The sequence below is a fragment of the Citrus sinensis genome, chromosome 4, assembly GCF_022201045.2.
Source record: "Citrus sinensis cultivar Valencia sweet orange chromosome 4, DVS_A1.0, whole genome shotgun sequence".
Taxonomy (NCBI): domain Eukaryota; kingdom Viridiplantae; phylum Streptophyta; class Magnoliopsida; order Sapindales; family Rutaceae; genus Citrus; species Citrus sinensis.
The window spans coordinates 6,612,366-6,629,429 of record NC_068559.1 but is presented as its reverse complement, the minus strand read 5'-3'; the positions used below and the strand labels follow the sequence as shown (position 1 = coordinate 6,629,429).

The window sequence follows — 17,064 nt, the reverse complement described above, 5'->3', positions numbered from 1 at the left end:
TTATTATATTTATTTTAATATCATATTTCTATTTATTATAAAATTTTGAATTAATTTTTTTATATTTATATAATAAAAAATATTATAATTAAAAGAGAATTTTATTATCCTTTATTGAAAATTTAAGAATTTTTGTGGTTATTTTTTTAAATTAGGGCCTAAGCGTCTTTTTCTTTACTGTTATTAAAAAAAAGGGTAAAATAAGGCCAACATCGTTTTCATTTTCAAAAATAAAAAAAGGCGGAGCTCAAAGACGACGATTGCTTAAGCGGACATAAATAAGTAAATACAAACAACGAAATCAATCATACAACAACAAACGAAAATCAAAATTTATTTCTCAATTTCGTTGAAATATTAAAAAAATAAAGAAAATAAAATGCCTTCAAATAATTTACTTCTTGAAGAACCGATTAGAATGGCTTCAATTCTTGAGCCTTCAAAACCAGTATGCATTTATTTTCGCCAATTTTTCTTTATTTTTCTAGTTTTTATTTATTTTTCATTAGAAGTAGGGCTGTTACTTGATCTATGTGTTTCTTGACTTCAATTTGGTGTTTGGCTGCCGAGAAATTTAAATAACTAGATTTTTCTAGAAATAAAAAAGAAACGGTCATAAAGAATGTAGTCCATGCTACTTAGATACTTCTATGTTATATCTCTTGTTGATTGTTTGGCTGTTAAGAAAGTGTAGGAAAACGAAAGAAAATGGAAGAGTAAAGTCAAAACTTGAATTTTCTCTTGTGATTTCAAGTACATTTTGAATTCTGTTGGCATGAAGATTCTAGTTTATGCTACTTTCATACTCTTGTGTTATATGTCTCATTGACTGTTTGGTTGCTGAGAAAATGTTATGATGGAAAAATAACTGTAGTTTTTAGTTGGAAAACTTTTTAATTTTGTAATTAAGATGTATTAAGTTTTTCTCTGTTTCTGTATTGACATTGTGCAGGTAACTGTGGTTAAGATCAAGACTGAAGTTAGGTGGTTATTATATCTGAGTTCTGATTCTTGTTTACATGTATTCTGCAGACTTTCTTTCCTGCAATGACGAAAATTGTTGGAACTCTTGGTCCAAGATCACGAAGTGTGGAGATAATATCTGGTTGCCTTAATGCAGGAATGTCAGGTATTACTCTTCTGTTATGCTTGATTTCATACTCTTTTTATTTTCCCCTGGAAGAATTGGTTATTATAGTTCTAGAATCTGTCCAGTGTGCGTTTGGAAGTCCTTTAAAGAAAGCGCTTTCGATTAAATGTTCTTTATGTAGAAGATTTCTGATAAAAACTATCAATAGATTTTCTAATAAGCTTTTTAACTCCCAACATGTTTATGAGAAAGGTGTCTATTGATTTTACCTTAACCAAACACTACAAAATAGAATGAATACCAATTTCTTTACTTGAGAGTGGGCAAGCACTTTCAAGTGGACCATTAGTTTGCTGACTTGCTCTAACTTTTGTTCATTCCCATGAAAATGGATGATAAGCATTATATAAGTCTCATTTATTCTGGAAAATCAGGATTATTAAATAAGATGTCATATATTCAATAGCTAAGTTATATTTGCTAAGTTGAGTTGATATTTTAATTTTTTGTTGATGTGGGACCTATCAGTTTAATGTACTTTTTCACATGCTTTTTATTCTTTTTGTATTCATGTATTTTGTTAAGACCAACAAATCATAAGGTTAATAATATTTGTCTCGTTAGTAAGTTCACTAAGCTAGATAGTTGAATCTGAATTTATGCTATGAGTTGAATATGACACGGATTGGTGTTTCATTCTTCTTTTTCCTCCGTCCTTTCTGTCAGTGGCAAGATTTGATTTTTCATGGGGTGATACTGCATATCACCAGGAGACGCTTGAGAATCTAAAGATAGCTATCAAGAGTACCAAGAAGCTTTGTGCGGTAAGCTTTTCACATGGAAGCCATTTGCTTTGGCTCAAGCAAATTAATGCGTGTATCATGTATTTTTAGCATGTTCGAATTTCTCTTTGTATGCGTCAGGTATTCAGTTCTTGTTTTCTTGCCAATTTCTCACATATTTTCTTTTATGTTCATTTTCCAGGTTATGTTAGACACAATTGGTCCAGAGTTGCTAGTTGTTACTAAGACTGAGCACCCCATTTCTCTCCTCGCAGATGAGTCAGTTGTCCTTACACCAGATCAAGACAAAGAAGCAACTTCAAATTTACTACCAATAAATTTTAGTGGACTGTCAAAGGTCTTTACATTTTTACATTTTTCGCTTTGTGCCTTTTGGGCCAGTTTTTGTACCATAGTTCTATACGTACTTCATGTTGGAGCCACTAACTGCTAGAGATCAACTGAGTATTGGCATGAATCCTGCCTTATGTGTCTTCTTAAAAGAGTCTGGATTAACTATTTGCACCTACTAGGCACAATTTTGGTAGCTGGTTGAATTTTCCTCACTGGGGTCTGAGGTTTCTTCTAGAAGAGCATAACTTTATGTAGTCTGTTGGTGGTTGGAGTTTACCCATTTTTCATCTCATATTATTGTTTCGTAACGAAATGGGGTTTATGTTTTCATCTGTGTGTTTATTGGTTTTGTTTTCTGAACCTTGAATAGGAATGGATTTAGCATGCTGTCTGTCTCATTGTTGTTCTGAATCTTCATCCTTTTTATACTAGTTGTGGGGTTATCCATGTGAGAATTCATCAAAAAAATCTCCGATAGACTAAACCTAGTTTCACTTAAACTTTCTTAATTGACATTCTGTATGGAGTTATCCTTTCAAAAATATAGCATCAACGTAAATTTAGGGAGAAAATGGAATCATACGCATTAATTTTGAGATGTCTTAAACAGGAAAAGAAAAAGGTTTTGCTGTCTCTTTAATTTCTAGTGCTGTTTATAGTGAGTTGTTTGGTATGCTAAGATCTGTTTAATTCAGGGTGGGATGGTAGTGGAGTGTATGTTATCTAGAAAAGAAGAAGGAATTTTGGTATAACTCAGATGTTTCACTTATTGTCTGTCTCCATAAGTACATCAATAAACAATTAAGGGGCTACATCACCCATTGTCCTGATGATAAGTATTCTCTGTAAGAATTGGCATGGATTTCTTTACCTCTCTCATTGGTCGGGGATACATCCCCTATATGTTGTTTGTTTCCCCTTTCTAGTTATCATCCATTCTTTTTTTTATCCGCTTCACTCCCTCTCAGAATCAGTTGCATTTGCGCTAATAATTTAACATGCAGAATGTCATAGGTGCTTTAGGTTCTTATAGTCATTTTATCACATGATTCTCTTGCAGTTAGTTCTGCTGCAGCCATAACAAAATTGCTTAATTTGTTTTTTGCAGGCAGTGAAGAAGGGAGATACCATATTTATTGGTCAATATCTTTTCACAGGAAATGAAACTACTTCAGTAATGTTGGAGGTAAGGCACTGTGAGTTAGAAAAGTTGATTTATTAGATCAATGGTACTGCAGTTAGTATCAGCTAGGGTACAAATTTAGCTTCATTTAGGCATGTAAGGTCACATGTCTTCCAGATCGGACATATTTGTGTTTATTCTTCCATATGAGCAAGAAAATAGTTGTTTGGCTTGCTAGTTGCTTGCTGAATACAGTTTGAGTGTATACGAGGAAGCCAGCTACTGAAAGCATGAATCAGTTGATAATAAAAACAAATTGAAATGTTATTGGTATTCTGTTCATTTTCCTTTCATGGGCAGGTCACCGACGTGGATGGCGAAGATGTGGTTTGTCAGATAAAGAATTCTGCTATCTTGGCTCGGCAGTTGTATACCTTGCATGTCTCTCAAATTCGTATTGATCTGCCTACACTCACTGATAAAGATAAGGAGGTGAGTTATTATTTGGGTGTCAGGTACTTGGTGTTCACAAAATGATGAACTTGGGGTCCTAACCAATTTCATCCACCTGTTAATTCTGGCAATTGATGTTGTTCTTATCATCTGACTGTTGCAATGGAGAACTTATTCTTGAATACCAAATTTTCCAGATTTTTATCCTGTAATTTTCATGTTTTGACTGCCAGCACCTTTGAAGTGATTGAGTTGGTTCACTTTCTGCTGCCTTTTATCATTGATTGTGACTACACTCCTTTTCGTTGTGGCATTAGTATGTCTTTTCAATTAAATAATTCTTTCTTATGCTTCAGATAGTCAGTAATTGACCATTGAAGTATGCATACTATCTTGCAAGATCCATTTGTTGTCAAGATGTATGAATAAGTTCAGCGGAATATTGCTTTCAGGGAGTGATTTATCTTTTCACTTGTTTCACTGTAATGTTTTACCATGCGATTTCAGGTCATCAGCACATGGGGTGCTCGAAACAACATAGATTTCCTTTCCTTATCACATACTCGGGGTGCAGAAGATGTTCGCCATGTAAGGAATTTTCTTCAACGGGTTTTCTTTAGTATATTCTCTCATTTAATTGAACTAATTTAGTTTTTCAGCCAATTCCCTATTTAGCTTCTTTATCATTTTTCTTCATTATATCCAGCTCCATCGCGTGGTGAGCTTATGGTTGAGGGTTTAGTGCACTATATTATTTTTCTTTTAGTTTCGTTGGTACGTGCTTATGATGGCTGTATGCAGGCCCGTGACTTTCTTTCTCAATTGGGTGACCTTGGTCAAACGCAAATATTTGCTAAGATTGAAAATACAGAGGTGAAATGAATAAACTGTCAGTTTTAGTACACCTTGAAAAGTATTTTTTTTCTTGGTTTTGATTTTGAGCGCACATTTTCTCCTCCTTATCTACACTTTATAGGGATTAACTCACTTTGATGAGATTCTACACGAAGCAGATGGTATCATCCTTGCTCGTGGAAATTTGGGGGTTGATCTTCCTCCAGAGAAGGTAAATTTCCATATTTAGACTCTGTATATGGTTCAATAACTTGGTATTACATGGAACCTATGGCGTTCATGCTCTCCCCTATGTGCATATTCTTGCAAACTAGCATACACAGACTGTAAAAGGATGCACAAGTTAAATCTCCACTGTTTTCTAATAGATGAGACTTCTTTGAGAAATCAATAAAACTACACATTCTATTTAATTTTTTCCTAGAGATTCCATTCTAAGTGAATGTCACATCAGTTACAGTGAAATTTCTTAGGAAATTACTTGGTAAGGGCAGCATTACTATGGAACATGGTGGACAATGCAGTTTATGTTGTGCCTTGCACTCACATATTGATTGTCACATCCTGCACCATAATTGTATCGATGAATGAGCTTGTATGTATGCATATGCCATATTTTGACACTGAGGAAAAAGACTCCCCTTCATTAGAAAAAGATTTTCTCCATGATGCCAAATGAAATTAATGGTGTTAATCACGGTATTCAAAATGAGTGCAATTATGTTGTTCATTTTACTTTTAGGAGTTTGTATGCTTGGTATAGATGTGGTTGTTTATGCATTCACCTCTACAAGATGATGTATGGAATTCAATCAGATTCTTTCGATGATGGTCTACTTGGAATTTTCCAGGTGTTCTTATTTCAAAAGGCTGCTCTTTACAAGTGCAACATGGCTGGAAAGCCTGCAGTGGTTACTCGTGTTGTGGACAGTATGACTGACAACCTAAGACCTACTCGTGCTGAAGCAACTGATGTTGCCAATGCAGTATTAGATGGTAAATTTCAATTATATGCTTTGGTAATATTTCATTTCATGTGTGTGAGCAGACATCTTTTATCATATTATTGTTGATGACAGTATGCTATATTTTGATGTGAGAGAATCTGTTGCTACTGTGGGTATCATAGAGATTGTATTTCCTCACAATTGATCATTGTTGGATGGCTGACATTAGTATAATATGCACCAAACAGGAAGCTTGACTTTGTCCCTTTTTTCTATCATGGGGTTCAGGTAGTGATGCAATTCTTCTAGGTGCAGAGACCTTGCGGGGATTGTACCCTGTCGAGACCATTTCTATTGTCGGAAAAATTTGTGCTGAGGTGAGTTTTATTTCAATCAATTGCGGAATTATCATCCTATTTTTTTCATCTCTTGATTGGCCAATTTATATCTTCATTTCTATATGTTCAACCTTTGCTTCATCTAGTTCTCTTCTTCATGATAATTGAGCAATCAGTTGTTTTATTCTCTCTCACTTTTGCTATTGGTAGACAGTTCAAACAGCAGTATTCCTGCAATTCGTAGATAAGATTCCAATTGTCAACTTCGAAAATGGCTTCCTAAGGCAGTGTCAGTGTTTTTTATGCATTTGGTGGGAAGCATGTCCTATTAGCTTTGTTATATCTTTGCTTATTCTATTTACATGGTGTTTGAATAGTGCACATTCTTTTGGTAGGGGCATTAGAATGCAGATGTCTGATTATAAAAATCCATCTATCCATTCTCTGAGAAAGATTTCGGACATAATTTTTAGGCTGCTGACTGTTTGTACCCTCTTAAAAAAATTGTCAATTTAAAACTCTGACTTCTGCAGTCACCTATTCATATCTAACAACTATTATTGCCCTTTACATTTTCATCTTTGTCGAAAATAAAGTTTTATTTTGTTTCCAAAATAAAATATTTTCTGAGAACAGTTATCTTTCTATATCATAGTATGTTTTAGCAGTCTTCTTTACTGTTACACACAAAATATACAGAAACCAACAAGAGTTCTTGTCTGCTGTTTCTATGTTCTCTTTCATTAATGGTCTCGTTTACTACAGGCTATAAAATTTAATTTCTTCTTTTACACCAAAAGCTGCAAATATAAGTTCTGCAAATGTATATACATTGGGACTGTTTCAGTTGCAGCTGTTGGTCGGGGCTAGCATTCATGCTTGATATATAGTGTCCATGTCTGATTGTTTTGTGAGTATTAGAAGTATTAAAAGCAGAAAATGGGAGCACTCTGTGCTTACCTTAAGATGTTACATCAAGTAATCTTGCAAATTCTTTGGTCACAGAAAGGCAACTTCTTTCTTTACTTTTATTTGCTCCATTTTGTGTTGATGTTATCTGGATTATTCTGTAAATTGCTGTTTGCAGGCAGAGAAGGTGTTCAATCATAATCTGTTTTTCAAGAAAGTCATCAATTATGTTGGAGAACCAATGTCTCATTTGGAATCCATTACTTCCTCTGCGGTACTCTCTTTGATTTTTGCTTTTTCTTCATTACTCTTTTGTGCTTCAGTTATTGCACCCCTTTACATTTTAGCCTCATGAAACTGTTTATATGACTAAAGCATGTTTCGAAATCCAACTTCTTTGTTCTGCTTGAAGGTACGTTCAGCCATCAAGGTGAAGGCGTCCGCAATTATATGCTTTACTTCAAGTGGAAGAGCTGCAAGGTTTGTTATATTTTCTTGGTTATCCTTGCATAAGTTTATATTATAATTTCCAAGGGGCTGCATAATTTCATATTCTCACATATGTGCATGGTATTTTAAATTTTTCTGTATCAAAGCACAGATTGATTGCAAAATATAGGCCAACAATGCCGGTGCTATCTGTTGTCATCCCGCAGCTTAAGACAAATCAATTGCGCTGGACCTTTACTGGTGCTTTTGAGGTATCTATCAACTTTGATCATGCATGGCTTCTGCTACATCTACTCTATTGTTTTAGGATTTTGGCAGATTCGTAAGCAAGGAATTTTAATGTTTTTACTGGATCATTACAAGAAAAGCATAGGTTGCATGTTTTAGTAATGACTGTAAATGCTGAGATCTCACTCAATCTCGCACTAGTTTTTTTGTTCTCAAATTCTCAAGAAATGAGTTGTTAGTGGTGTTTGGCATAAATTGTGGTTACTTTTGACAGCTTTTAAGTCTATGTGATGCATGTTTAGAGTTGTAAGAAAATATTCATTACTTAATAACTGATAAAGAAGAAAGAAAGTCATTATCTTCAACCTACTGCCGAATTTCCTCATTAGAGAATTACTCGTTTGTATAAATAATTTGCGTAGTTTTAGCCTTGTATATTTCGTTCAGCATGGAAGCTGAAACTCATGATGTCTATTTGCTCCTGATGATTTTTATGGCAGGCAAGGCAGTCACTCATTATCAGGGGCCTTTTCCCCATGCTTGCAGATCCCCGACATGCAGTAAGATTTGTTTTAACTGCAATTCTAGTCCTGTTATGATTCCTTTTCCTTCCCAGAAGGGAAAGTAAGAAGCTTTGAAAATATAACTGAGCAAATTTTTCTGAAAACTGGATACCATGATTTCATGAGGTTTCTTACAAGGCACCTTAAAAATTATCTGTGGATTTGCAGGCTAAGACTACCAATGCAACGAGCGAATCAGCTTTGAAGGTTGCTCTTGATTATGGCAAGGCCCATGGGGTTATTAAGTCTCATGATCGTGTTGTCATCTGCCAGAAAGTTGGTGACTCCGCCGTTGTGAAGATTATGGAACTCGAAGATTAGAACCGATGGTGCCTTCCTTTTCGATAATATTCTACTACTGAGGTCTTGAGCTTTTGAAGGTTTTAGCAATTACCAAGTCTCTAGAAGTTGAGCAAAAATAAAAAAGAACAAGAGAGTATGCACCGATACAACAATGTTTACTGTTATGACTCAACTTCGTTCAAAACATCAAAACCATGTTGTATCATTTTTAGTGTATGTTGTCGGCGGGTGTACCAATATTTATGCAATGTTATAACATATCCTTGGAGGGACAGGTAGTTGTTCAATCTATAGATATGTTACTGTAAACTCTATTGAGAATCTAGATGCATTCACTTATGGCAAATGTTAGCAGTACTAATTGGGAAATCTACTCCCATAAATATAGGGGAGATATTTATTTCATATCTAAAAATTGGATAAATATCTACTTTTTTGGTATCTAAATTTCTTAACTGGAATGCTTGAACTTATACTCTCTTCGGGTTCATTAGTGGGCAACTAAGGCTCTTATAATGAACTAATAAGGGTAGTGACATGACACACATTAGTAGTTGCTTTGATTTGAGTTCTTGTTCAATAAATTTTAGAATTTGCATCTAAAATAAATATGGCACCCAAATCGTTGTTTGTCTCAGGAGGCAAATCGTTGTTTGTCTCGGGAGGGTTCTCACAAAATCAGCTAATTATAATGACAAAATAATTGTTCTTAAAAAGCAAGCAACTAGCGCCCATGGCCTAATGGATAAGGCGCCTGACTTCTAATCAGGCGATTGTGGGTTCGAGTCCCACTGGGCGTGCAACCAAATATATTTGTTTTTTTTCAAATAGATTGCCCGATGCATGCTAAGAGAGAACATCTATTGAACATGTGCCTATTTGAAGATGCAAACAAGTTACAGCCTAAGTCGCAAAGTTTTATTAACCCAAAAGAATATACAAAAATTCTCCCGAGTCTAGAACAAGATACATCAAGTAAGAGAGTACGGCTGTTGAACATATTCGTATCTCCACAGCATTTTGAGTTTGCACCCAAACATTGGTCTATTTGGTGTTTGTCCTGCATACATCCAATGGTCAACAGGTCAAAGCGCTTCTGAGAACCGTAAATCTGCAGGGCCAGGTCCCAAAATTCCTTTCTGTTCGCTTATCTTGCCTAGTCCATGAGGTGCTGGTACTGGGGCTGACAATGGTGGTGGTGGTTCTGCAAGAACATTTTGACCATCGTCTCTCCAGCCAGGCTCCTGTCACTCTCTCATGACGATCAGAATTCAGAAGCAAACAAAGCAGAAGGCATATGAAATGAAAGTTGGTCACATCAATTTCATAGAGGAAAAAAAAAACATGTATCTGTCAGCACCTAAAACAAATGATACAAATATACAATCACAGCAACAGGCAGGTACCAAACATCATCAGCAACATTATTTTCCTTTTAAAAGGATTCCTAATCTATGATCCTACGGGGAAATTTACCTATGAAGTGAGAAAAAGAAAAATAAATGAGGCAATATTTGATTTCTCCATCACTTAAATCTTGAGATATTTTGGGGGAAAAAAGGGCACTTAACAAAAGCTAAAGATACTCGCCTCATTGTCTTGCAACAATGGGGTTGCAAGGGGTGGAGCAACATCTGGGTCAGGCTTTTGAAATATAAACGTACTATAGAGACCTGTAATGGAAAAATCCCAAAAGAATGAGTACATATGGATAGAATGTCAAAGCAATGAAAGTTGAAGGTAGCCATGTGACAGATAAAAACCACACCTAGCACATCATATGATCTGGGAAGAAGTCTCCCTCTTGGATCAATCAGATTTGGACCAGCACTCATCAGCATGCCTGCAAATAGAGCTCTTTGGGCAGCATTTCAGTTACAAAAAGGAAAAACAATACACATATCTTCCATATAAAAATAAACTGAAATGCAAAAGCAATAATAATTTTTAATTTGAACAAGCGTGGAAACTAAAAAAGTTAAAAATGTGACTCCTGCGCTTAAGAGTTATAGAACAGAAAAGCAATATTCACCTACCTGTTATCATCATAAAATTCGTTCAAGTTCTGAATCTCCACATATTCAAGACCAGCCTCCCTGGCCAACCTGAGTTGCATAATATGGACATAACGATTTAGATATATAACAGATATGAGCGCTTAAAGGTCCACAAATTTTTTCTTAAGGAAAAAGGTGGAGTAGTAAAACAGTGGAAGAATGCTTTAAATGATGTTTGTTACTCATATTAGGTTAAGTAGCCACACTCCAAGTTCAGGATACCATTTCTATACCAACCAAACTCTCAGTCATCATTCACTCTGGAGGCAGCACAATTTGTGATACTTCATTGAAGGTTGGACACAGTTTAAATACAGAATTTATTCATTTCTATTGCAATTTTCACAATTCTGACATGCACAAGGCATAGGCAACAGGCACTAATGCATGTGGTGGCAAATATAATCAGTTAGGGGAGATAATGGTTAAATTAACCTGATCAAGCTTGGGAAATGAACCAAACACTGGGTTTCTGCAGAGATATCATTAGCAAATTTTAGCTGGTACTTCTTTCCAAATAGTGGAAACCTGGACTCAATAAAATTAAAAAAGGTTTCACCAAAACAATCAAATTAAACAATTTATCTGCAAATTATATGTGTGAATCTCATACGTACTTCTCTTCTTCAACCTCAAAGGTGATCACGTAGCTTTCTGATCTAATGCAATTCGGAACTAAGTTGGGCTTCATGCTGCTGCTTCTATTGTGGTATGCTTCAACATTCTTCTGGTATTTTGCCCTGCATGGCAATGTGTTACGATTATCAACTACAGAGGCAAAATCTCATACAATATCTTCACAACTACTAGAGATGAATAATGGAAACATTGAGCTTATCGATATCCAAATCTAGGCACATACAAGTGATAGACAACATATAATTAACCGAGGAACAACAGGTCAATCAAGAGACAGAAAGGAATTCCAAAATCTTGATCAATAATTTTCATACCATATGGTAGATGAGTCAGGAGTAATACCAAGAAAATAACCCCCTGGTTTAAGCAAAGATGACACATTTTGCAGAAGCCTCCTCGCTCTTTCCTCAGTTTCAAAACACATCTGCAAGCATAATCATAAAATGAGTTTTAGATTCACCGTTCTGTTTGCTATTTTCCTGATGGTCTAACACATTTTGGAGAACATAATTGGGACCTGCAAATGTTGGAAGCAGCAAACTAAATCAGCTTGATTGGCCTTCTCTTGCATCTGAGTTTCAAAATTTTCCTGTCAAACCAATACAGCATCATCAAACAGAAAGCAAGAAGAAACATTATGCAAAATTCAATTTAAAGCAACAAAATCTCAACTCAAACATAAGTAAAAACAAAATATATAATATATATAACAATAATAATGAAAAATATTAGATGCACAAACTCATCTTGTACAAACCGACATGACATGAAAGTAAAGGCGGAAGAGTGAAAAGCACAAAGCTCAAAGTAAATAAGATAATAAGAACCATATAACTGATACATCAGTTTGCATAAAAAGAGTTTTGTATAACAATAAATAAATTCTTAATGTTGGAATTCATTATATCCATAAATAAAAGAAGCTTACAGCACACGGGTCAGCTTCAAAGAATTCAGCAATGAAATTTTTCCTTTGATTCTCCCAAGTGTCTCTTGCTTCACCAATACCTGAAGTTGCTACATCTACGACACAAAACCAATACAAAATAAACCCATTTAAATATATAATCATAAAATCCATAAAATTTTTAATGAATTAAATTTTGAAAGAAAAAAAGTGATACCAATGCCAATATAGTTAGCAATGAGAGCGGTTTCCCATTTGTCAACATCGACTCCAGCTCCACAGTACAAGTCACAAACGGTGACATATGGGTGGGAGTAGATTTTGATAAGGGCTGTTTTCGCGAACTCGTAGAGTCGATGGTGAGTCAATTCGCTTCTTGGAATTGGCAATACACTCATTTTTTTTTCTTTTTCCTTCTTCCTGAGCTCTTTCGCTGTTCTTCTTTATAGAGAACGAAGATGAAGGATTTGTGCTTAGGCCATATCGGGCTCCCCAAATAACCGGCTCGGCTCAAATGTAAAAGCCCAAACCGTTTTGTTTCAAATATGATTTATTTTACTTGTCACATTGAATTATATAAATAACAATTAGTTAAGGGTTATGCTACTTCAACTTAATATTAATTTTCTTATAAATTTTCAACCATTGATCTAGTGAAATCTTGTGGCAGATATTATTGAGAAATTAATGTTATTTATTCCTGCATTGTATGAAATTAATGGTTGTGTAAAAAGTTTAAGTTAAAAACTTAGTTAATTACCAAATAATAATAATAATAATAATAATGCAAAACGACTACTTCTTCACATCATTCATTTTTTAACTTCTTCACCTCGTTCATTTTTTAAGTTGAGGGTTTGAGTCTCTATATGTGAATGAGAGCATATTTTTAAATCTTTTTTCTGATGTAGATTTTTTTAACTAGACTTCAATTATGAATATATTGAGAAAGATTGAATATAAAATTAAGTTGGACTTCAGGCTTAGACATGGGTTAGATTTTAACTATACTAATTCTAAGTAAGTCTCCGCAAGCAATATTGAAGTGAGCTTTAGGTCCCGACAATCAAAAAGATTTTACTATTAATGATGAAAGTTGAATGGAAGTGAAGGTATGTTACTAAGTAAATAATATGGAAGTGTAATGGAAGTAGAAGAAGAAAGCCAAAGAAGAAATTTAGTTGACTCGAAATCGTATGCATATGATTTTATATATTGCACGACACGTGGCTGCATGAGTGGTTGTAAATTCTTGATCATGAGTGTGATCACTAACTAGTTTAATTGGTGGATAGGCTCGTAGGCACAACATATATTTTTATTCAAAAATTATTTTTAAAATATATTTGCCAAGTTAATATAGATAGATTCTTACTATTGGCATAGATCAAAACTACTTACTACAAAGTTGATATATGTATTTGAGTTTTATTCGGACTTATTTTACAATATTATTTATGATATCTAATTGAATTGATCAATATTTTATTATTTATTTAATTATTTGATAGTTTCTAACTTTTTTAATTAAAATATATATTTAATTAAATAAATTAGGACCCTCTATTTCCATATGTGATTTTTTTTTAAAATAGCGATGGTATAATTGGTATTTAACTCCTCTTATAATTTTATTTATTAATTAATCACGAATCACGCATACACACACCAATAATTTTTTTTTTTTTTTTTTATCAATAATGGGCTCTAAATCCTGCGGTTCGCGTCCAACGTGGCATGAACATTTCGATTGCACGCTTGTCGTATTTACAAGCAAAGATTAGATCACAAAATTCTTACGAAGCTCAAATTTTTCCCCAAATTAATAAACATGCTTTGTTCTATGTAAATATCTTCATTGGCCAGCCCCCAGTCCCAATGTTCGCAGCCATGGATACTGGCAGCTCTCTTCTGTGGGTTCAGTGCAGTCCTTGTCCTGGTTGTTCCTGCATTTTTTATCCTTCGAGATCCTCTTCTTATGCTACCTTGCCATGTGATTCTGAAAAATGCCGGTATTTACGTCATGCTTATTGCACTCCTAATAACGAATGCATGTACCTTCAAGGTTATGGTATTGGCCTTAGCTCATCCGGAATCCTTTCCACAGAGCAACTGACCTTCCAAACATCAGACGAAGGCACAATGCGTGTGGAAGATGCCGTTTTCGGATGTGGCCAAAGTACCAACGAGGAGTTTGCACTGTCTGGAGTATTTGGTCTTGGATTCGATAGGGTATCTCTGGTGTCCCAGTTGAACTCCTCGTTCTCCTATTGCATTGGGAGACTGCATGACAGTAACTATTTACATAACAAGCTGATTCTAGGGCAGGGAGCAATAATTGATGAAGGTGATGCTACCCCTCTTCAAGTTATAGGCGGATTGTATTACGTAACCCTGGAAGCTATAAGCGTTGAAGGGATAATGCTTGACATAAACCCTAGTATTTTCAGAAGGGACGATAGTGACGGTGGAGTTATTATTGACACCGGAACAGATTCAACTTGGCTTGTGAAAGATGCCTACGAGGCACTACGTGATGCAGTTATAATAACAGTCGATAGGTCACTGATGAGATCATATTCTGAATCAAATAAATTGTGTTATTATGGGATCATGTCTCGTGACCTCGCCGGGTTTTTCATTTTGCGGGCGGAGCTGAGTTAGCTTTGGGGATAGATAGCATGTTTCATCAACCGAGGGCGGATACATTTTGCATGGCCGTGAATCCGACTATAATTGATGATCAACACATGAAATATTCACTTATTGGAACGACGGCTCAACAAAATTACAATGTGGGTTATGATATTGGTAGAAAGCAGATGACTTTCCAGATGATGGATTGTGAATTTCTTGATGATTGATATTTTTATGGTGATCATCATCATATAGGGGATTGATAAGTCTGATTACTGCGGTCACAATGTGATGAGAAGCTGGGTGATGTTACTTGAGCTTTTGATTATCAATAAATTAGGAGTGATAGTGATATATAAAAGTACAAATGCCATTTCTTAATTGAACTTTTTAAATATTTTTTTAATAGAATAGTATCCTCTCATAATCTGAACTCTACTAAGTTTTTAAAAATATTTTATCATGTGTCTTTTAGTGGTAGTGTAAAGATAAAATTTAACTTCTTTTACTTTTTTATTTATTAACTATCAATTAACAATTGAATTATTTGCTCAATACATGATTAGATAAGGAGAGAATCCTGATTTTTTTTTTAAGATGCGTGCGCACACATACGGATATATAAAATGTGGAGTAAAAGTTCTCTAACAATTCGGTCCGTGCACCAAATTTTTTATTTTCATTCAATTTTTTTTAATTGCGTATGTTAAATTCTAAGAGACTAGATAAATATAAGTTATATAAAATGCTCAAAATGCAAACAGGCTCTTTTACATCAATAGAAGAGCCTTTAGGCCCTTTACTCCAAAGTAAATGGTAAGTCAGACTTTTACACCAATATAAAGGACTGAGTCCACATTTTGTAAGTAGACTCGGTATAAGACGACATGTAGTGAAGACTGCGTAAAATAGAAAGAAATAGCCTGATCTTTTAACATTCTACAATTGAAGAGCTTAAAACTAAACAACGTACTTTTATGAATCTGTTGTGAATTCAAGCAGGATGAATTAGTAAGAAAAATAAAATAATTAAGTGTAAATAGTATAAAGAAAAGGGGACTGATTGATGCTATACAAGTAAAATTCCTCTCGACTTTTGGGCGAAGGTACTAATATGGATCTAACTTTTCCAATTTTCCTCACAGTGCACTTCATTATCATTTCATTGCAACGAAAATGAAATTTCAACTTTCAATTTTCAACTGCCTGGTGCTGGTGGAACAGACATCAGCGTGATTCTTGAAAACTCGTACATATGCATAAATAAACGGAGCTTACAGCGCACAGGCCAGCTTCAAAGAACTCAGCGATGAAATTTTTCCTTTGATTCTCCCAAGTGTCTCTCATGCTTCATCAATTTCTGAAGTTGCTATATCTACGACACAAAACCAATACAAAAGAACCCATTTAAATATATAATCATAAAATCCATAAAAATTAAAATAAATAAATAAATTTTAAAAGAAAAAGTAATACAAAGCCAATATAGTTAGCAAATGAGAGCGGTTTCCATTTGTTAACATTGGCTTTGGTAGAGTTGGCAAAAATGTTCGGAGCTCGATAGGCTTAGGCCCAAGGCTCGATGAGCTTAGGCCCGTCTCTCATTTTGAGACCTTGGGCATGGGCATAAAAATCCTAAATCTACCATCAATAGGCTTGATTATGAGTTTAACCAAAAAAATTCAGACTCAAACTGGTTTTTAAATATTATTAATAAAAAAATTAAAACCAAATAAAATTTTAAAAAATTAAAATGCAAATGAGAACAAATTTCACAAACCATAAAATTAGACAAGCAACATAAATTCCTTGATCCTCATACGCTCTGAGTTAGAGCACACAACCTCACTCCACACACATATCAGCAGCCGTTGATCGAACCTAGCAGCCAACATCCACGTGATGCAAAGCAGCGACCAGCACCAGCGAAGCGAACCCAGCAGCAATGAACCCAGCACGATGTGATGCAACTAGTACCAGTAAACTTAGGAGCCACGCAAACTCAGCACCCACAACAGAAATCAACAGCGAGCCACCTCCATTACTAATTGTTTTTAATTTACTATTGTTTTTAACACTTTTTCTCATAAGGTGGAATTCTTAAAAAATAATTTTTTAGTGGAGAGGAATTGAAGTATGAGGAAGATGATGGCCTGCAAATATTAGATTAGTTTGTTTTCAAAATTAGTATTTGTTATGAAGTTATATTATTAGTATTGAACAATCTCTTTAATTTAAGTATTTTTTTCTACTTTTAATTTTATTAAAAAATTATTTAAAAATTTTGTGAAAGTCTAAGCTTAAGATGGCCCAACCTGTCTAAGTTTGAACAAACTTATGAAGAGCCTCTTTTATTATCAATAATATGGTTTGAGTCTGGGTTTAGAAATGCCCAACCAAAATTTGACATCCTCAGACTCCAACTCCAC

General features: G+C 34.7%; 3 protein-coding genes and 1 non-coding gene across 6 annotated transcripts; 3 read left to right on the top strand and 1 right to left on the bottom strand.

Moving 5' to 3' along the window:
- Nucleotides 1-278: 278 nt before the first annotated feature.
- Nucleotides 279-8,741, top strand: LOC102627385 (pyruvate kinase 1, cytosolic-like). Its single transcript, XM_006485171.4, has 16 exons — nt 279-448; nt 1,033-1,129; nt 1,817-1,914; nt 2,075-2,230; nt 3,335-3,412; nt 3,710-3,841; nt 4,310-4,390; nt 4,604-4,675; nt 4,779-4,868; nt 5,509-5,653; nt 5,893-5,981; nt 7,030-7,125; nt 7,264-7,331; nt 7,453-7,552; nt 8,030-8,089; nt 8,261-8,741. The coding sequence occupies exons 1-16, from the start codon at nt 380-382 to the stop codon at nt 8,411-8,413; spliced, it is 1,584 nt and encodes a 527-aa protein (XP_006485234.1). The 5' UTR covers nt 279-379; the 3' UTR covers nt 8,414-8,741.
- A 381-nt stretch (nt 8,742-9,122) lies between these two features.
- TRNAR-UCU (transfer RNA arginine (anticodon UCU)) lies at nt 9,123-9,195 on the top strand. Its single transcript has one exon. It is a non-coding gene; the product is annotated as a tRNA-Arg (tRNA).
- A 96-nt stretch (nt 9,196-9,291) lies between these two features.
- LOC102627969 (mRNA cap guanine-N7 methyltransferase 2) lies at nt 9,292-12,491 on the bottom strand. Of its 3 annotated transcripts, none has more exons than XM_006485173.4 (10): nt 12,216-12,487; nt 12,020-12,114; nt 11,609-11,680; nt 11,406-11,515; nt 11,070-11,192; nt 10,888-10,980; nt 10,432-10,500; nt 10,164-10,252; nt 9,986-10,068; nt 9,292-9,639 (listed from the first exon to the last, which is right to left on the bottom strand). In XM_006485173.4, the coding sequence occupies exons 1-10, from the start codon at nt 12,394-12,396 to the stop codon at nt 9,481-9,483; spliced, it is 1,074 nt and encodes a 357-aa protein (XP_006485236.1). In that variant the 5' UTR covers nt 12,397-12,487; the 3' UTR covers nt 9,292-9,480. The 3 variants fall into 3 exon arrangements, 2 of the variants coding, with proteins under 2 accessions (XP_006485236.1, XP_024956773.1); XR_008054165.1 differs by having other exon boundaries at nt 9,573-9,639; nt 10,164-10,238; nt 12,216-12,491; XM_025101005.2 differs by lacking the exon at nt 10,888-10,980 and having other exon boundaries at nt 12,216-12,488.
- Nucleotides 12,492-13,888: 1,397 nt separating this feature from the next.
- LOC107177840 (aspartic proteinase nepenthesin-2-like) lies at nt 13,889-14,662 on the top strand. Its single transcript, XM_015532326.1, has one exon. It carries the CDS (start codon nt 13,889-13,891, stop codon nt 14,660-14,662), a length of 774 nt encoding a protein of 257 aa, XP_015387812.1.
- The last annotated feature ends 2,402 nt before the right edge of the window (nt 14,663-17,064 follow it).